At 60.0% G+C, this 15,981-nt stretch overlaps 1 protein-coding gene across 2 annotated transcripts in view; it reads right to left on the bottom strand.

Moving 5' to 3' along the window:
- Positions 1 to 15,585, bottom strand: part of ASIC4 (acid sensing ion channel subunit family member 4) — a 29,368-nt gene extending 13,783 nt beyond the window's left edge. Inside the window, exon 1 of one of the 2 annotated variants that reach the window (XM_064661118.1) lies at positions 14,247 to 15,585. In XM_064661118.1, the coding sequence (XP_064517188.1) occupies positions 14,247 to 14,822 (576 nt within the window). In that variant the 5' untranslated portion in view covers positions 14,823 to 15,585. The remainder of the gene's footprint in view (positions 1 to 14,246) is intronic. The other variant, XM_064661117.1, reaches the window with a different exon arrangement.
- Positions 15,586 to 15,981: the final 396 nt, after the last annotated feature.

Consider the following 15,981-nt stretch of genomic DNA (forward strand, 5'->3'; position numbering starts at 1 on the left):
CCCTCTGCTCCCTGCTGCCAGGGCTGATGCGCCCCGTGCCCACCTGTTGCAGGGTGCCTCACACACCCTCTCACCATTTCAGCAGGATGCAGGGGATACTGGTCTCTGAGCCGGACCATGCTGAGCAGAGCACACCTCTGGGCTGACACAGATTTGCTGACTGTGCTGGCAGTGCAGCTGCTGTCACAGCTCGGTGGCTTCATGGCTCTTCTGCATGGTGGGGGGTGACTGGGACTCATGGGGCTGCTGGGTGGCTGTGTGTGGAGCCACCGCAGGCAGGGTGGCCTGAGCAAGGAGTAGGGGCCGACCCCATCCTGCAGCCTGAACTCAGCACCATGTGGAGCTGGCAGGGTGGCTATGGGAGCCAGAGCCTTGTGCACCCCCTGCCCCAGGGTGACATGGGATGAGCAGAAATACCCTCAAAAGGGGAACTTGGTTTCAATGCACTCTGCTATGCCCTGATCCCTCACCCACTCCCTGCTGCCTGTGCCCCCACGATGCTTCCCACTATTGATTTCCCTGGGGCCAGCAGGGATTGTCCTGAGCCACCTGGAGCAGCCAGGCAGGGATTGAGCCAGGCTAAATCCCTGAGCAGCAGGAGGGGTAGCCGCCTTCCAGCATCCCCTCCCCATCCCCAAAATCACCACATAAGACCTGCACTGCTCTCCTACCGCTCTGCTCCATCCAGGCTCCCACCTCTTCCTCTTCTCCTCCCCTCCAGTTGTTGACCTCCGACATTTCTGGGGGCTCTGCTCTCTCCGACAACATGAATTTGACTCCAGCATGTCAGAACTGAAGGAAACAACATGCAAACAAACAGTCTGAGCCCTGCCTGCACCCACTTCCCCAGGGCCAGCTCAGGGAGCCTGGGGGCCAGGGGTCCGGTTCGGATGATGATGTAACCCGACAGCACATCGGGAACCCTAGTGAAGTGGGGTGATCACAGCCCAGTGGGAAAGGGCCCGTTAATAGCTGAGCCCTTTTAGCAGAGATTAGGGAGCTGTGTGGCTTTGATCTTTGATTGCCAATTTGCATCCTGAAGGCGCTGGGACCTCATCCAGACTCAGCGCAACCCTTTGTGGTTATCTCGTGGCTAATGGATTTGTTCTTAATGCTGGAGCGTGCAGGCTAAAGGCTGATTAAACCCTCTCTGCGGCGCTAAATCAATGGAACAAACATGATAGGGGCTGGCTTTCCCCAGCCTGTGAGCTCCCGGGCAGAGGGGCTGATCAAGAGAGTCCCAGCATCCTGGCACTGACAAGGGCCCCCTCCTTGGGGCTGCCAGGCAGGGAAAGAGGCGCAGGCACTGGCAGGCAGGGACAACCCTGCAGTCCATATCCTTCTCCCCATGTATCCCTAGCCTCTGCTCGCTATGCAGGAGGTGATGGTCTAGGGGTTTTAGGACTGAAGGTGTCTGGCCCTCCTGGATGCTTGGGCCACACTGCCCTTGTGCTGGTCCTTGGCAGCTGCAGGAGTTACTCAGTTGTCACCTCCAGCTCCTCCCAGCTCCCAGGGTTTGCTGTGGCAGCAGGGACATGTCCTGAAAGGGATGGGATGCCCCTGCAGATGGAGGACTCCTTTGCCTCCCACACACAGGGAAACAGCAATGGGAGCTCCCATCTCCTCTCTCCAGACCTTCTTCCCTTCCCTCTGCTTGAAGCCAGCACCGCGTTCACAGGGCCGCATGCTGCCCACCACATTCCATACATCACATGCTGTGAGCAGGTGTATCTGCACACACTTTCCATAATGCCTGTGGTCTCTGCCGCACGCCCAGCTTCAGGAAAATGCAACTCCCACTGTGTCTGCAGGCAGCATGAGCAGAGGGGACAAACTGCACCCTGCCCATGCAAGAACAGCTGGTCCTCCATCCTACTTGCTGCCTGGGATGTGGGCCTGGGGGTGAAGCTGAGCACCTGAGACAGGCAGGACTAGAGTTATGGGGAGTAGCAGCTGTGGAGATTAGGAGATGTGGGGAAGAGGGTTGTGTGGCTGCAAGCTGGGAGGAGACTGGCTGAGAGCATTTTGCAACCTTTGCTTTTTGCAGGGCTCATGGCATTGCCCTGCTGCTAGGGCAAAACTACCTACAGGTTGACAGGAGCCCTGAGCAGGGACCCTGCTCCAGGGCCCAAGCTGCCTCTGCCAGAGGATGAGATATGAGCTGCAACACAGTGAAGCTCAGACCAGTGCCTTGCTGGGAACCAGTCCATGGGCAGAAGGTGCTGGGAGCAGCCCCATGGGTGCCAGGCTGCGCCCATGTCAGACTCAGCCCTGATGAGCAGCTGCTTCAGAGACAGCTGGGCTGCTGCAGAGTGTGGAACTGGCGGGATCACACACCGAGATTCCCATCGACAAACCTCACTATTGAAACATCTCCCCTTTGCCAATATTTGCCAAGCACAGGAGATAAAGTGGCTACAAGTTATCATTGCCGGCATTTCAATCCACCAAGCTGGCGGCAGAGGGGCAGCTGGGCAGGCAGACAGACCCTGGGGTGGTGGGGCCCTGCGAGCTCAGTCCCTTGGGCCCCCACGCCCATCTCCTGACTGAGCAGCCCCTGTGCCCTGCCTGCAGCAGAGTGAGAAGAGCCAGAACCCCTCCATGATGCTGCACAGCATCTCTGCCTGCCTGGAATGGATGCTGCCACCATGGGCAGCACTGCCTCTGCTGCTCTGCCCTGAGCATCAGCACAGCCCCTCTCCTGCACCCCCACCTCTGCACCATGACAGCCATCTCTACCTGGTCAGCATCACCTCTGAAATCCTCAATGCAGCACCAACCTTGCAGTTCCAGCACTGCCCTATCCACTCCATGTCATCCCAGCGACCCCAATATCACTGCCCTGCCCTGCCTGCACCACACAATCCGCTCTCCCCATTGTTCCAGGCTGCCTGTGCAGTCTCTGCAGCAGTGCCTGAATGGGTAAGGCAGGATACGATGCTGAGATACAGCTCCTGGAGGAGAAGCCCAGAGCATTATCAGCACAGGGAGTTAATTAAGGTCATGTCAGGCGATAAGGAAACAGGATGTCAGAGCAGAAGCAGTACAGGGGGGTCAGAGCCTGAAAAACTCCCTCTGAAAAGCAACTCCACCGAGATGTGGAGTCAACCAGGTGCTCGGGGACAGAGCAGCTGTCACGGCTGCACACGCAGGGCTTCAAGGATGGCACTGTGCAGGATAGGATAGGATAGGATGGAATGGAATGGGAATGAAGGTAGGACAGAATGGGATGGGATGGCGATGGTATGGGAATAGGAATGGAATGGGGTGGAATAGGGTGGAATGGAATGGAGATGGGATGGGATGGGATGGGATGGGATGGGATGGGATGGGATGGGATGGGATGGGATGGGATGGGACGGGATGGGATGGGATGGGACGGGACGGGATGGGATGGGACAGGATGGGATGGGGCTGGGCAGGAGGCCTGGCTGTGATACACTGTGTCCTGGGCAAGGAGAGCCGTCTGAATGGTCCTGGTTATTCACTCCTGTCCTCATGCAGAAGCAAAGCACATCAGTGTGACCAACATGATGCCAACAGGGCAGGAATTGCTGTGAACCTCTGCCCATAATTAGCACATGTAATTGCAGACACAGTCTGATTAGCAAGACCTCAGAGCCGGGCGTGCCAGGCTGCTTGACAGCTCTTGCACTGCTCCTGCCTCAGACTGTTCACCTCCCTGCTCAGAGATGGCTTTAGCCCTGGGCCAGGCAGTGCCATGGGGCTGGGAGAGCCAGGCTGACCTGGCATGGCACACCATGGTGCACAGTGGGGTTGTGGGAGCAGACTGTGGACAAGGGGACAGGCATAGGGCACACACTGCCAGTGCAAACCCATCTTTCCTCCGCAAGCAGACACAGCACCCGGTGCCCTGCCTTGCTGGGCAAGAGCTGAGCTGACAGGACATAATTAATACTTGCATCAATCTCATCTGGATTTGCATAGCGCCCTCAGTCCCATCCTACTCGGGAAGGCAGGCTGCTCCATGCCTTTCTCGGGGGCAGCAGCATCAGACGCTGGGCTGGCCCTACCTACTCTGCAGGGGTCACAGTCTCAGTATGTCCCCCACATGCCCCCACATGCACACTAGCCTTTATCATCCCACTGCAGTGGGGACACCCACAGGCCCCTGCCCTGCCCTGCTCCAGCCACTGGAGCATTGAAGACAGATGGAGATGCTTCCCTCTGCTGTGGTCCCTCCCTCCCTCCTTGGGCGGTAAAGAAATTGTGGAAATGGCAGCTTGGGAGTGAAGGGCACAGCACGGTTTGGAGGGCAAAAGGATGTGGCTGAGCTGCAAACACCCCCTGGCAGCTGGGAGCCCCAGCGGTGCCCACCTCTTCAAGCCCAGATGCCCATGGGCACCATCCACAGCCACTCTCTCTGCTGGGACACTCAGCTCCCTCCTGCCCCTCTCCTTCTCCCATAGCCCAGGTGAAGTCCCTCATCCCATCCCTGCAGGGGTCCCCCAGGCTGAGCCCTGGCCTTGGAGGAAGAGCCAGGGCAGAAAAGAGCCTGTGGTGGCGGCAGGAACAACAGGACGCAGGAAGGGACATGGATGCCACCACAGTCCTCTCTCTTCTGCCCTGTGGGTGCAGGTGGAGGTGGTGGAGGGACGGGACGGGGCTGTGCGGGTACCACTGACCCCGGGGATAACAGAGTGGTGAGAGACCTCTGAGCAACCGAGTGCAGCGCCTCGCCACGGCTGCTCACACCGCTGACAGCCGCTCTCGGCCCCGTGACACCGAAGGGACCACGATGCTCCAGGCACAGCCGGAGTACAGCCGGATACAGGGGGGGACGTGGGCACGACTCCTGCCCCTGGGCTGCCTGCCAGCCCTCTGCAGCCGCTGTCACTGATGTGTCTCACCCGTGCCCGACTACAGCACCCACAGCACCTGCAGCATTTGTGCACACGCATCACCCGTGGTACCCGCGGCATGGGCTGCTCAGCCCACCCCGGGCGTGGGGGACTGGGCCACTGATTGTGCCTGTGACTGGGGAGGGGGAGCCGCTGCCTTATTGCAGCTGCCCAGGCCAGCGCATCCGGCTCAATCAGAGCCGCACGACCCTCCTGCACGCCGGGCACCGGGAATTAAACTACTAATGAGCTGCTGGCTGGAGGGCTGGCTGTTAGTGATTAATCAGGGATTCTCCTCTGACAAGGCTGTGCCTCCTCCCCCTTCCTGCCCTGCACAACCCAGAGCTGGTGGCTGGCAGTGACTGGTGGGTCCCCCAGCCCTTACTCCCCGTCTGCCCAGCCACCATGGACAGGGGACAGCCTTGCTCAGCTGTCCAACACAGAGAGGATTCCCCAACCCCTGTGCCAGTGGGACACAGTGCCCACAGGTCCTTCCAGCCTCTGGCTTTCCTGCCTCTACTGCTCCTCTTGTACTTGCCTTCCCCACCCTGCAATCAGGAGGGAACCTTTTGTTCTGCTGGAAGAAAACCTGTTGAGCGCAGCCAAGCTCAGCCAGCGTTCAAGTGCTGCTCAGGTGCAGAGCGCGCTCAGGCCTGTGTCTGAGAGCCCGCTGAGGGGCCCAATGACCTGGAGGGCCTCTGCTGAGGGGCTGCTTGAGGATGGCAGGGGAGGACCAGCTGTGCAGCCAGTGAGGTCTCCTGGTGAGAAGCCAGGCATATGCAGGAGCCCTGAGTCCCAGCAGGTCGGGATGCAGGTCCAGCCCCCTAACTCAGGCCTGGCAGCACAGTGCCGTGTGCCACCCTCACCTTCCGCCTGCTGCTGACACAGTGGTGGGGTGGTGGATATGGGACTGGCAGTGCCCTGCTTGTGACAGCTGCTGGCATAGCATACTGGGACACAGGGGAAGGTTTTGCAGCATGAGCAGGGGACAGCCACCCACAGAACCAAGCGGGGAGCTGCAGGGAAGCTGCTTGACCGTAAGTCTAACTGCTCCCTGCTGGGAAGCCCTGGCTGGCAAGGAATTCCTCCTCTTTGTGGTTCTGGCAGAGTCAGAACGTGGCAGAGGTGTTGGCACCCTCCCTTGCACCCTCACTGTGCAGCCTGTGCAGGGAGCATGCCCTGGGGACCAAGCTTGCTTCCTTCTCTCTGGCTGCATGTTGGGGCAGTGCCTAGGAGAAAAGGCCGCTGACTGTCAAGGAGTAGGTTAGAGATGCATGTTTTCCCCTATTGCACAATTAATCATGGGAAGTTTTTCCTCCTTTCGTGCATGAAACTGAATTTGGCAGGGCGCTCTGACCACGGGGACTGGCTGTTTGCTCTCCAGTAAAAACCCGGCCACATCTGGCTAAGAAATAACCTCAGAGCATCCCTGTGTGTGCAGGCAGGAAGAGGCAATGCTGGGCCAGGCAGGAAAATCTAGCTGGGCTTGGTCCACAGCCACTTATGTGGCAAGCACCTTCAGCTCCTGGTGTTTTCCCCCTCTCCCCAGCCCGTAGCACACACATGGCCATGCTGAGCTGCCAGTGCCTTCATCCCTGTCTGTAGGTCCTGTTATTCCAGTGGTGACATATAAACGCCTAGGCAGGGGCACTCACCCCATGGCAGCATCCCCTGTCTGGGCTCTCATCCAACCCTGTCTGCCTCCCTCTGCCCGCTCCATCCCCCAGCCTGGCTGGAGCCTCAGCCCATCCTTTCCCAGAACAAGCTCAAGCCTCCCCAACAGCGTTCCAGTTATTTGTTATTGGAAAAAGGGGGAAATACGTTTTTCGACAATTATTGTTTTTTCCACCTGACTGGCTGCAAATTTGTTAATTTTTTTCTTTAATGTGTGAACAGTGTCGACGGCAGCTGCATGTCAAATGACTCGACGCCCTATCTGCGGGTCCCTGGCTGGCTTTCAGCACTCGCACCACAAACATTGCCTTCTATAAATAAAGGCCTATATCTCATCAATGGCAGAACAGCAGAGCTTTATATAGTCGTCTTACATAAAACCGTCTCTCTTTATGGGCTTCAAACCATTTGCGTCACTTAGTGCAGCTCCGTAAACCTCCTTCTCCAGCCTCTCCCTCTCGTGGAGGGAGACCTGGCACGGCTGCCCCAGTGGGAAGCTGGGGTCCCCACTCCACATGGGGCTGCCCCCCAACACCCCTGCGGGGCCAGGTGGCAGCTGTGTCCTTGTCCCCCCACTCCACCACCTTGGCACGTGCCTCCCTCCAGCCTGCCCAGCCTTGGCACCAAGTGCTGGCATGGCAGCCGGCACTGCCAGGCACCCCAGCACTTGGAGATGGCTGGCCAAAGGCCAGCATCACTCACTCTGCCCTTGTCATCTTTTCCCTGCCACTGGTCCTGGGGAAGCACCAACGTGAATACTGGGAAGTTCTGCTCTATCCTCTGTCACTTGAAAATCAGGGACCTGAGGCCACTGGGTGATTGGGGACATGGTGCCAGTCTCAGGGGACAGGCTATCTCACAGCAGCTCTGGCTTTGACATGCAGGGAACATGAGTCCAGCCAGTGGCTTTCCAACCTGCTGCCCAGTGAGTGCCTGGTGTAGGGGATTCTGGGGGCTGTCCCTACAGACACAGGACACAGGTCCCAGCCCCAGCCCACACTCAGGCTCCACAGCCAAGAGTCCCCAGGGCTCTTGGCTCCATATGGCAGGGCCTTCCCTCCAGCTTGCTGCAGGCGCCCGCCTGTATGCAGTGATGGGTCGCGGGGGGGCCAGAGATTCCTGCCGGGGCTGCAGCAATGCCTGCCTGCAGGAAGGCAGCCCACACCGAGGCTGGAACTGCAGGAGCTGGTGGGGGGAGGTAGAGCTGCAGAGACCGGGGTGACAAGCCTTCATTTACCTCTGTGCCATCCCGGGTGACTGCCCCGATTGGCTGGAGCCTACAGCATAGTGGCACTGGAATCTGAGGTGCACTCTGCCCCATGGCTGCCCCCAGCGCTGTTCATGGGACAGCCATGAACATGCCATGGTTGACACTGGCACAAAGGACAGGATCACAGCAATACCCTTCCAGCCATGGGGCCACACGACATCCAACTATGTCACTGGCACGGGACACCTGCAACCCAGACAGGCCTGCCCTATGCTCAGATGGCCATGCTGCACCCCATAAACCCCTCTGCCTCCAGCCAGTCACCCTGCACCCTGTCAGCCCCACAGCCCTGTGTCTCCACCACCCCATGAACTCACAGTCCTTGGCCTCAGGAACCAGCAAGCGCCAGCTCCTGGGGCCAAGTCCCCATGGATGTCTTGTGTCCATCCCTCCCACAGACACCCAAGGTGCCCAGCCCACTCTGCAGCCAGCAGTGCTGGAGGGACACTGCCCCACAGTCACTCAGTGGGTGCCCTGGTCTCAGGGGATACCAGTGTCCTCATCCACTCAGCCTGGCTTGTGGGACCAGCCTCATGGCACGTCCCACATCCCTGATGAGCCATACCAGGCGCGGGCGTCCTGGCCGCTGGCTCCCCCCGTATCGGAGACAGGCTTATTAAGTGTGTGATATTAAATTACCCAGATAAGAGCATAAGAGCTTTTAAAGTCAATTCATTAAATATAATTATGAAGAGAGCTTTTTTATGCTCACGGTGATCTGATCTCAATCAGGGAGACGGTGGGAAAGCCGCCGGCTCCTCCAGCATCTCTGCTCCCCCGCTGCGTCGCCTCCGCACCCCCCTTTGCCCCCGCCTCATCCCCCCCTGCAGGGAGCTGGCACCCACAGCCATGGCCCTTCATGCACACCCCACTGCCTTGGCATCTGCTCTCCAGTGTCACTGCTGCTGCTGGTGCCACTCCACTTGGATGGAGGTGGCGTGGGGGTCTGCTCAGCAAAGGTGTGGAAGAGGGAAGGTGATGAGGGCAAGATGGTTGGGTCAGTGGGGTTGGGGAGGAGGGCAGCAGGGTATGGACATGCTTGAGGGCAAGAGCCACGGGGCTGGGAGCTGACCATAGGCACTTCCCAGTCACGGATCCCCTTCTCTGCATGATCCAACCCCTTCCCTGTCCCCTGCAGAGCAGCCTCCTCAGGGACCTAATGATGCATCCCTACTCCCCAGGCAGGAGGGGTGCATGCTTCCCTCCCCTCCCACATTCATTAATGGCACTTCATGATCAGTTAATACCTGCCAGCTAGGCAGAGTCTGCCCCGATCTACAGCCGGACCCCTCACGTGCAGCTCAGGTGGCCCCACACCAGCCCTTTGCACCAGGACACCCCTCTCACTCTATGCATCCCCAGCCACAGCCCAGGGTACAGCTGCACATGGGGCTGAGCCCAGCTTTCATAGGGGAATCCATGAGAGAACGGCAGTCCCAAAGACATCTCATAATCCCCATGCCAATAACATCTTCCCAGCCATCTGGAAGACAGCCAGATTGCCAAGACATCTACTGTCCCCTTGTCACTGTGTCCCACCGTGAGGAGGGGCTTTGTAGGGACACCCTTAGGTGCAGCCAGCTCCTCACTGTCCCACCACAGTATCCAAAGTACCCATTATGCCCACATCCACACACATGCTGCTGCAGCCTGGGCACTGTGGGGCAAGGAGTAGCAGCCTGGCTGGCAGGGAGCAAGGTGGGCTCTGGGCTGGTGTCCCTGCACAAGGCTTCAGCAGGGACTGGTGGGAGCAGCTACCCGCTGCTGGGAGCTGCTGGACTGACATTTATTTTTAGACGTGAATTGTATAAATTAGCATTTCTCAGCGGATTAAGCAGCAGGAATTGTGTAAAATTAAATGGCAACGAATTGCATTAAAGTCCCCCGTTTTCTGGCACAAACTGCGCCTCGAGCCGTGCCCGGGCAGCTCATGTGTAACAGCGCTGGAGCTGCTGCCGCCGCTGCTTAGGACAGGAGCACAGCCAACCTGAGGCGTGTCTGCACGACCCAGGACACGGGCCTGGAAATGCACAGGCATGGTGGCCAGTCGGGGGGGATGGGGGGCTCTGGATGGGCTGTGAGTCCCTGGGTAGGTGGCTCAGGCACTGGATGGGGACTGCAGGAGGTAGATGCAGCGAGTGGAGTGCATTGATCCAGATGGGCACAGGTGGCTCAGCCAAGCAGCTCACAGGCATGGGATCGGTGATGGATGCTCCAGGCTCTACTGGGCACTGACACCACCAGTCCCAGCCCAGCCAGTCCCTGCCATGCATGGCAGGACACTCACCACAGTTACAGCTATGCTACCCACCCATGGGGGATGATGCTGTGCTGAGACCTGTATGGCACTGCCTGGCCCTAGAGCCACCCGGTGCCCCAGCCAGGGCAGGTCCTGCAGTACCTGGAGCCCTGGGGGGCTGGGGCATCTGGGAAGCCCCCAGCAAGCCCCCCATGCCCTGGAGCTTGCTCAGCCCTGTACAGGAGGACAGGGGAATTGGCGTGGTTGAATTCTGGGGGCTGAGCAGGCACCAAGCAGGGCAGGGCAGTGAAGAACAACCAGTCCAGCTCTTTTACCCAGCGTAAAAATAGACTGAAAATGTGACATTTATTAAGTAAGTTTCTGGTGGAAAGGTCAGAGAGGGACCCTGTGTCAGGAACGGCAGGTGAGCCTTGAAGAGAGAAGGCAGAGACAACAGCCTACTGCCCACTGGCCACCCCTCCAGCCAGGATCCTTTGGGTGCATATAGGGTGCAGCTGAGGATGTTCCCCATCTCAGCATAGGAGTTTTCCCCTCTGAGGTCTTCTTGGGGTTCTGGGGAGACCCCTCACACTGCCCACATCTCAGACAGGCAGGAGGCCTTGCCTGGAGAGCTGGGGCATATGCCAGCTCTGAGAGGCACTGCCAGCTCTCAGCAACCTCCCCGCTCTCCCCCAGCCTCCAGCCCTGGCACAACTAGCTTCGGCAGCCACACATCACAAACAAAAGGCTTCTGACAGTGAATGAGGTTTTGAGAAAAGCACTGGGCTCCTGCCCAGCCGCGAGTGAAGCCTCTCGCCACAGCCACTGCCGGCGAACAGGCGGGATACTGCTGCCAGCAGAGGGGGGCCCCTCCATGCATCTTCTCGCACAGCCCCCAAATTCCTGTCCCCCCATCTGTCTGTCCCCTCCCATCCCCATAGCACCACCGGGAGGGCTCCCCCTTTCCACAGTACTCCCTGACATGGCCTGAACTGGCCTCGTGTTGTACAGGGGTGTCAGGCTTGAGGGGCGAGGGTGGGTGTGAGCCACCCGTGGCAGCTCGGTCCCAGCCCCACGGGGACACTTCCCAAGCTCCCACTTAGTGGCATGTAAAGAGCACCATTGATTTCCTACAGCCGCTCGCACGCTTCACACCCTCAGCACCGCAGCTGCACTCGCCCAGCCAGGAGCGCTCTGCTCCCGGCGCCCTCGCGGAGGCAGCCGTCGGACAGTGTGCCCGCGGGCACAGCGGGGACTGGGGGCTGTGGAGCATGGTGCAGCTCGAAGGGGTCAGAAGAGGCTTTGCCAGGGCTCCAACATGGCCCTCCGGCAGCCGACGCAGAGGGCACATTTGTCAGCGGGGCTGCAGGGAGTCTCGCTGCGGCTCAGGGCTGTCCCTGCCGCTGGGGAGATTTACAGCCCAGCCAGGCTTTATTACATGGAAGATGCTTACGCTGGGGATTTTTTTTTTTCCCCGATAGTTTCTTAATTTGCTATCCCATAAAGAACGTGGATTTGTGACGTTGAATAGGGGAAGATCATTTACCACTCACGGCTCCTACTTAAAGGATCCGCACGAGTTATTCATTGTACGAGCACAGGCTGCAAGCGGCAGCGTAAGGGGACACTCTCCAGCCTCGGCACTGCTCCTGCTCCTGGAAAGGCAGTCAGTCGGCAGCGGCCCCACAGCTTGGCCACTCTCGTGCTGTAAAACTTCCAGCCTCTGGATGAAGTGCACCTCATATCCAGAGGGAAGGAAATACTCCAGCACTCCTGCAAGAGAGGCTGAAGGGGAAGCTCCTTCCCTTCTCCAGGATTGCTGGGGGGACAACCTCTGCTACAGAGACTGCTTGCTGTGGGCTTGATGCCCTGCGACCCTAGGCTATTTGCCCTACTGTGATGTGCTGCAGCCTGAGAGGCCTCCACCACTGCTGGGACACGCTGTGACTCACACACCCACCCACAGCATGAGCATGAAGGCTCACATGAGGATCCAGAAATGGGACCAACAAAGATTGGACCTCCCCACTGCATGACAACTGGGTGCAGAGCAGCCCGGGTGCCCCTGTACTGCGGCCACAGCTGGGAGGCACGGGAGCGCCCAAGCCCACACATCACAGCTGGGACTCACCCTGCTTGCCAAGCAGCCTGTGCTGTGTTTCAGTCATTCCCAGGAGGCACAAAGGACCGATTTGGCTCGGGGAATGGGAGTAGGAGGCTTCAGCTGCAAAGAGTGTGATGCCTCGACAGGTCCCACTGCTGCCTGCTAAGGCTTTGGGACATGTTACGTGGTGGAGAAAAGTCACATCTTCACACATCCCTCCCCACACCCATGCTCTGCAGCCTCTCCTGCCCCAGGTTCACTGCTTTCCTCCGAGCAAGTGAGAGGTGCCAGAGATGTCTCTTTCTGCTGACAACTCCGATGCCTCAAAGGCCATGCTGGAGGGCTGAGTTGTGGACAGGGGGTGGAGGTTTTAGGAGCCCTATACTCTCCTTTTTTGGGCCATGAACTCGTGGGTCATTCTCTCACCTGAAACCTGCTCCTGTGCAGGGTGCTGGCACACCAGAGCCTGGCTGCCTGGGCATCCCCAGGGCATACCTGTAAGTAGATGATGTAGGCAGGCCAGCTGGTCCTGCACAGCCTCCTGCCAAGAAGCCGGGTCCCAGTGACTGTCCTGTCTGTCACCCTTTACTGCCACACAGCACAGTGCATACCACACACTGTTTCCACGCTGTGGGAAGCTCGTACCCAGCCCAATCCACCTGATCTCTGCCCTGCCAGTCTCACAGAGTGGTTCAGCACATGGTAAAACCCATTGCCGTGCCGTGCCACTGCCCAGCTCAAGGCTGGTCTTGTTTGCCTCCCTCACACACCAAAGCTTTCAGGATTCTCCAGGAGGACCTAAGGGCTGGAGCCAGCATGGCCAAGCCACGTGTAGGACTGTCCAGAACCAGAGCTTCCGTCTCCAAACCCTGCTGGACCACACGTCTCCCTGGCAAACTCGAGCAGCTGCCGTAGAGCAGGCACTGAGCCAGGCAAATCCCCAGGAGGAGCGGGGCTGCCCCCCCCGCCCCTTTCTACTCCACTGCAGTGCCCCATGCCACCCCCCCCCGCACAGGGCAGCCCCCCCAAACATCTCTTTCCTAGGGACAGCATCACCCTGCGCATTGAGCAGGCATTGTACCGATGGGCACAAAGTGAAACAGAACATGCTGCATCAGCCATTTCCAGACCCACAGAGCATCCTCTCTCCCCCAGCATCCCGCACAGCCCATGGCATTGCATCCCACTCCCTGGCAAGAAGCGGAGTCCGGCTGGCAGCACTGTTTCTGGGAACGCAGAAGCCAGCCGAGCAGTAGCCCCTGGCAGCCTTAGGAGAGAGGCGGCTCATTTCCAGAGTCATTACGGTCTGAAAAGGGTCCCATCAGGTATTCCGCCTGTTCAGCACATTCATTTTCCCAAACCACAGCGGGGATTTGTGATTCCAGGCTCAATATTAGTGAGAGCTGCACACTAGCGGCGGTCGGCCTGGGGCTCACCACTTGGGCAGACTGGGCGCTGCTCAGAGGAGGCTCGGCTGCCAGCCCTGGGCAGTGAGTGGGCAGCCCCGGGGAGACCCTGCTTGCCCAGCTGTAGCTGTGTCTCCAGAGCGGAGCAGCTCAGCATGTGCGTGTGTGCACACGTGCGTGTGCAATGCTGGCAGCCTCCACATCCACACACATCCCAGTGCTAACCGTCGAAATGCAGGAAGATTTCCCTGTGTGCAAAGGGGTCTCTGCCTGCCCTCCGCCCCCGCACACTCTCACTGTGCAAAGCACCCTGCGTCAGGGCACTTCAACCCGGGGAAAGCACAGGCTGGAGCAGAATTCTATGCCACAGCTTTTCCCCTGCCCACTGCACGCCACCCGTGGGGACCGCTCAGCCCTGCTGCACCCCCCCCCCCTTGGCTCCTGCCTGTGAGCCCCTCCGGCACAGACCTGCCGACAGCCCAGTCCTGCGGCACAGAGCCCTGCCGAGAGCTCCCACAGAGGACCCTCTCCCTCTCTCCATGTGAAACTTGGAGGGAAACTCAAACAGAGAGAGATGCAAACTTCAGCAGCCGGAGTGAGCCAGGGAGCCCTGCTCTGGTGAGACCAGAGGGGTGGGTGCCCCCCATGCTAGCAGGGGCCCCCTGGGAAGCTGACCCAGGTGTGCACTCACCACAGTGAAATCACGGGATGAGCAGTTCTCGCCGCTGAAGTTGCAGCTCTTGAGCATGTCGTCAAGCTGGTGGCCAGTGCGGTTGACAATGTCAGCCATGTCGGGGTCAGGGTAGAGCAGGTCCGTGGCCTTGTGGCCATCCCGGTCCTTGGGGGGCAGCCCGGTCATGTTGGCCAAGTGGAAAATATCAGCGTCGGTGAGTGCCGAATGGCGGTAGCGGTTGATGTTGCAGATGGTGATGGCGGGGAAGACCATCTCACGGATGGCCTCCTCGTCCAGGGCCATGACATGGGGGTGCTCCAGGTAGAGCAGCGCTGACTTGGCTGCCTGGTAGAGGAAGAAGGCGAGTGATGCCAGAAAGGCAAATGCCCAGAGGGTCTGGCGCACGCCCAGCCGTCCTGACTGACAGATGTGTCCCAAGCCGTGCAGTGTGCTGGTGCTGGCAAAGGTGGCCAGGTCCCGAGAATGGGGCCGGTCAGGCTCCTCGATCAGGCTCTCCTTGTCCCCTTCTTCTTTCTCCTTCTGCTTCTCATCCTCCTCGGCAAATTTGATTTTACACACGATCTCAATCGGCATCTGCCCCGCACAGCTGGTGTGCCCAGCCAGCGAGCTGCCCCCCAACACAGGCACTGGCCGAGAACTCGGCCAGGCACTGGGAGGGAGTTCGGGTCCCCCCCAAGCCCCAGCACGACACCGGGAGGGCCGAGCCGTCTCGGGAGGGAAGCGCAGCCCCTCTCAGCAGCTCCGAGCCGCCGCTTCCCTCTTGTCTCACTAGTCGATCGTCTCCTTGTGCCTTCGCTTATCAGCACAAATACAGCTGTCAAAAACCCCTCTCTCTCCTCTCCCTCGCTCTGTCTCTCTGCCTCTCTCCTTCGCTCCTCTCTGGTTAAGACCCCAGCAGATACAGGCAGCATTTAGGCATCATGTGCTAATAAAATCCAGGGAATACTTAATAATTCAAGACATGTCAACATTATTTCATCGTCAAATAAAGAGCGAGCGTCAGAGAAAAGAGGCAGTGTGAAGGGCCCGGCGCCTCCGGGGCAGGGAGCCACGCTGCGCCCGCTCCGCAGCCCCGGCCCCGAAGTGCTGTCGGAGCCACTTGTTTGAATGGCTCGGGAGCTGCCGGAGCCGAGCCGTGCCGAGCGGAACCGAGCCGTGCCGCGCCGCGCGATGCCGAGCCGTTCGTGCCGCGCCGCGCCGCGCCGTGAGATGCCGAGCCGTGCCGAGCCGTGCCGAGGCGGGCGGGGCACGAAACCTGCCCCCCTCCGCTGCCGCTGTCGCCGCGGTCGCCGCCTGGCCCCGCCGTGCCCCGCCGGCCCGTGCGCCCCGGGGCAGAGCGCGGCGCGGCTCGGCGGGGGCGGGCAGCCTGCGGGCAGCTCGCCCGGCGGCCCCCTCCTGCTCGCCCGCCTGCGGACTCCTCCTGCCTCGGCGGCTCCCTGGCCGTTAACCGCCTCCCTGCCGCGACCCACGGCGGCCAAAGCCGAGACACGGCCGTCCCGCCGCCGGCCCCGGCTGTCCCGGCGGGACCCGGCCGGCGAGCCGCCGCCGAAGCGCGGCTGAACACCGGGCGCCGGGGGTGCACCTCCCCGAACCCCCCCCGGTCCCGCCGTGCTCCTCAATGTCCCGGAGCCAGAAGGGAGGCAGCGTCGCCACCCGCCCCCCGTGTCCACCGCCCCCCTCTCCACTGCGCTCGCTGTGCGCCCGGGATGAGCTCCCTCGGCTTTATTTCTGC

Source organism: Pseudopipra pipra, chromosome 7, assembly GCF_036250125.1.
Source record: "Pseudopipra pipra isolate bDixPip1 chromosome 7, bDixPip1.hap1, whole genome shotgun sequence".
Taxonomy (NCBI): Eukaryota; Metazoa; Chordata; class Aves; order Passeriformes; family Pipridae; genus Pseudopipra; species Pseudopipra pipra.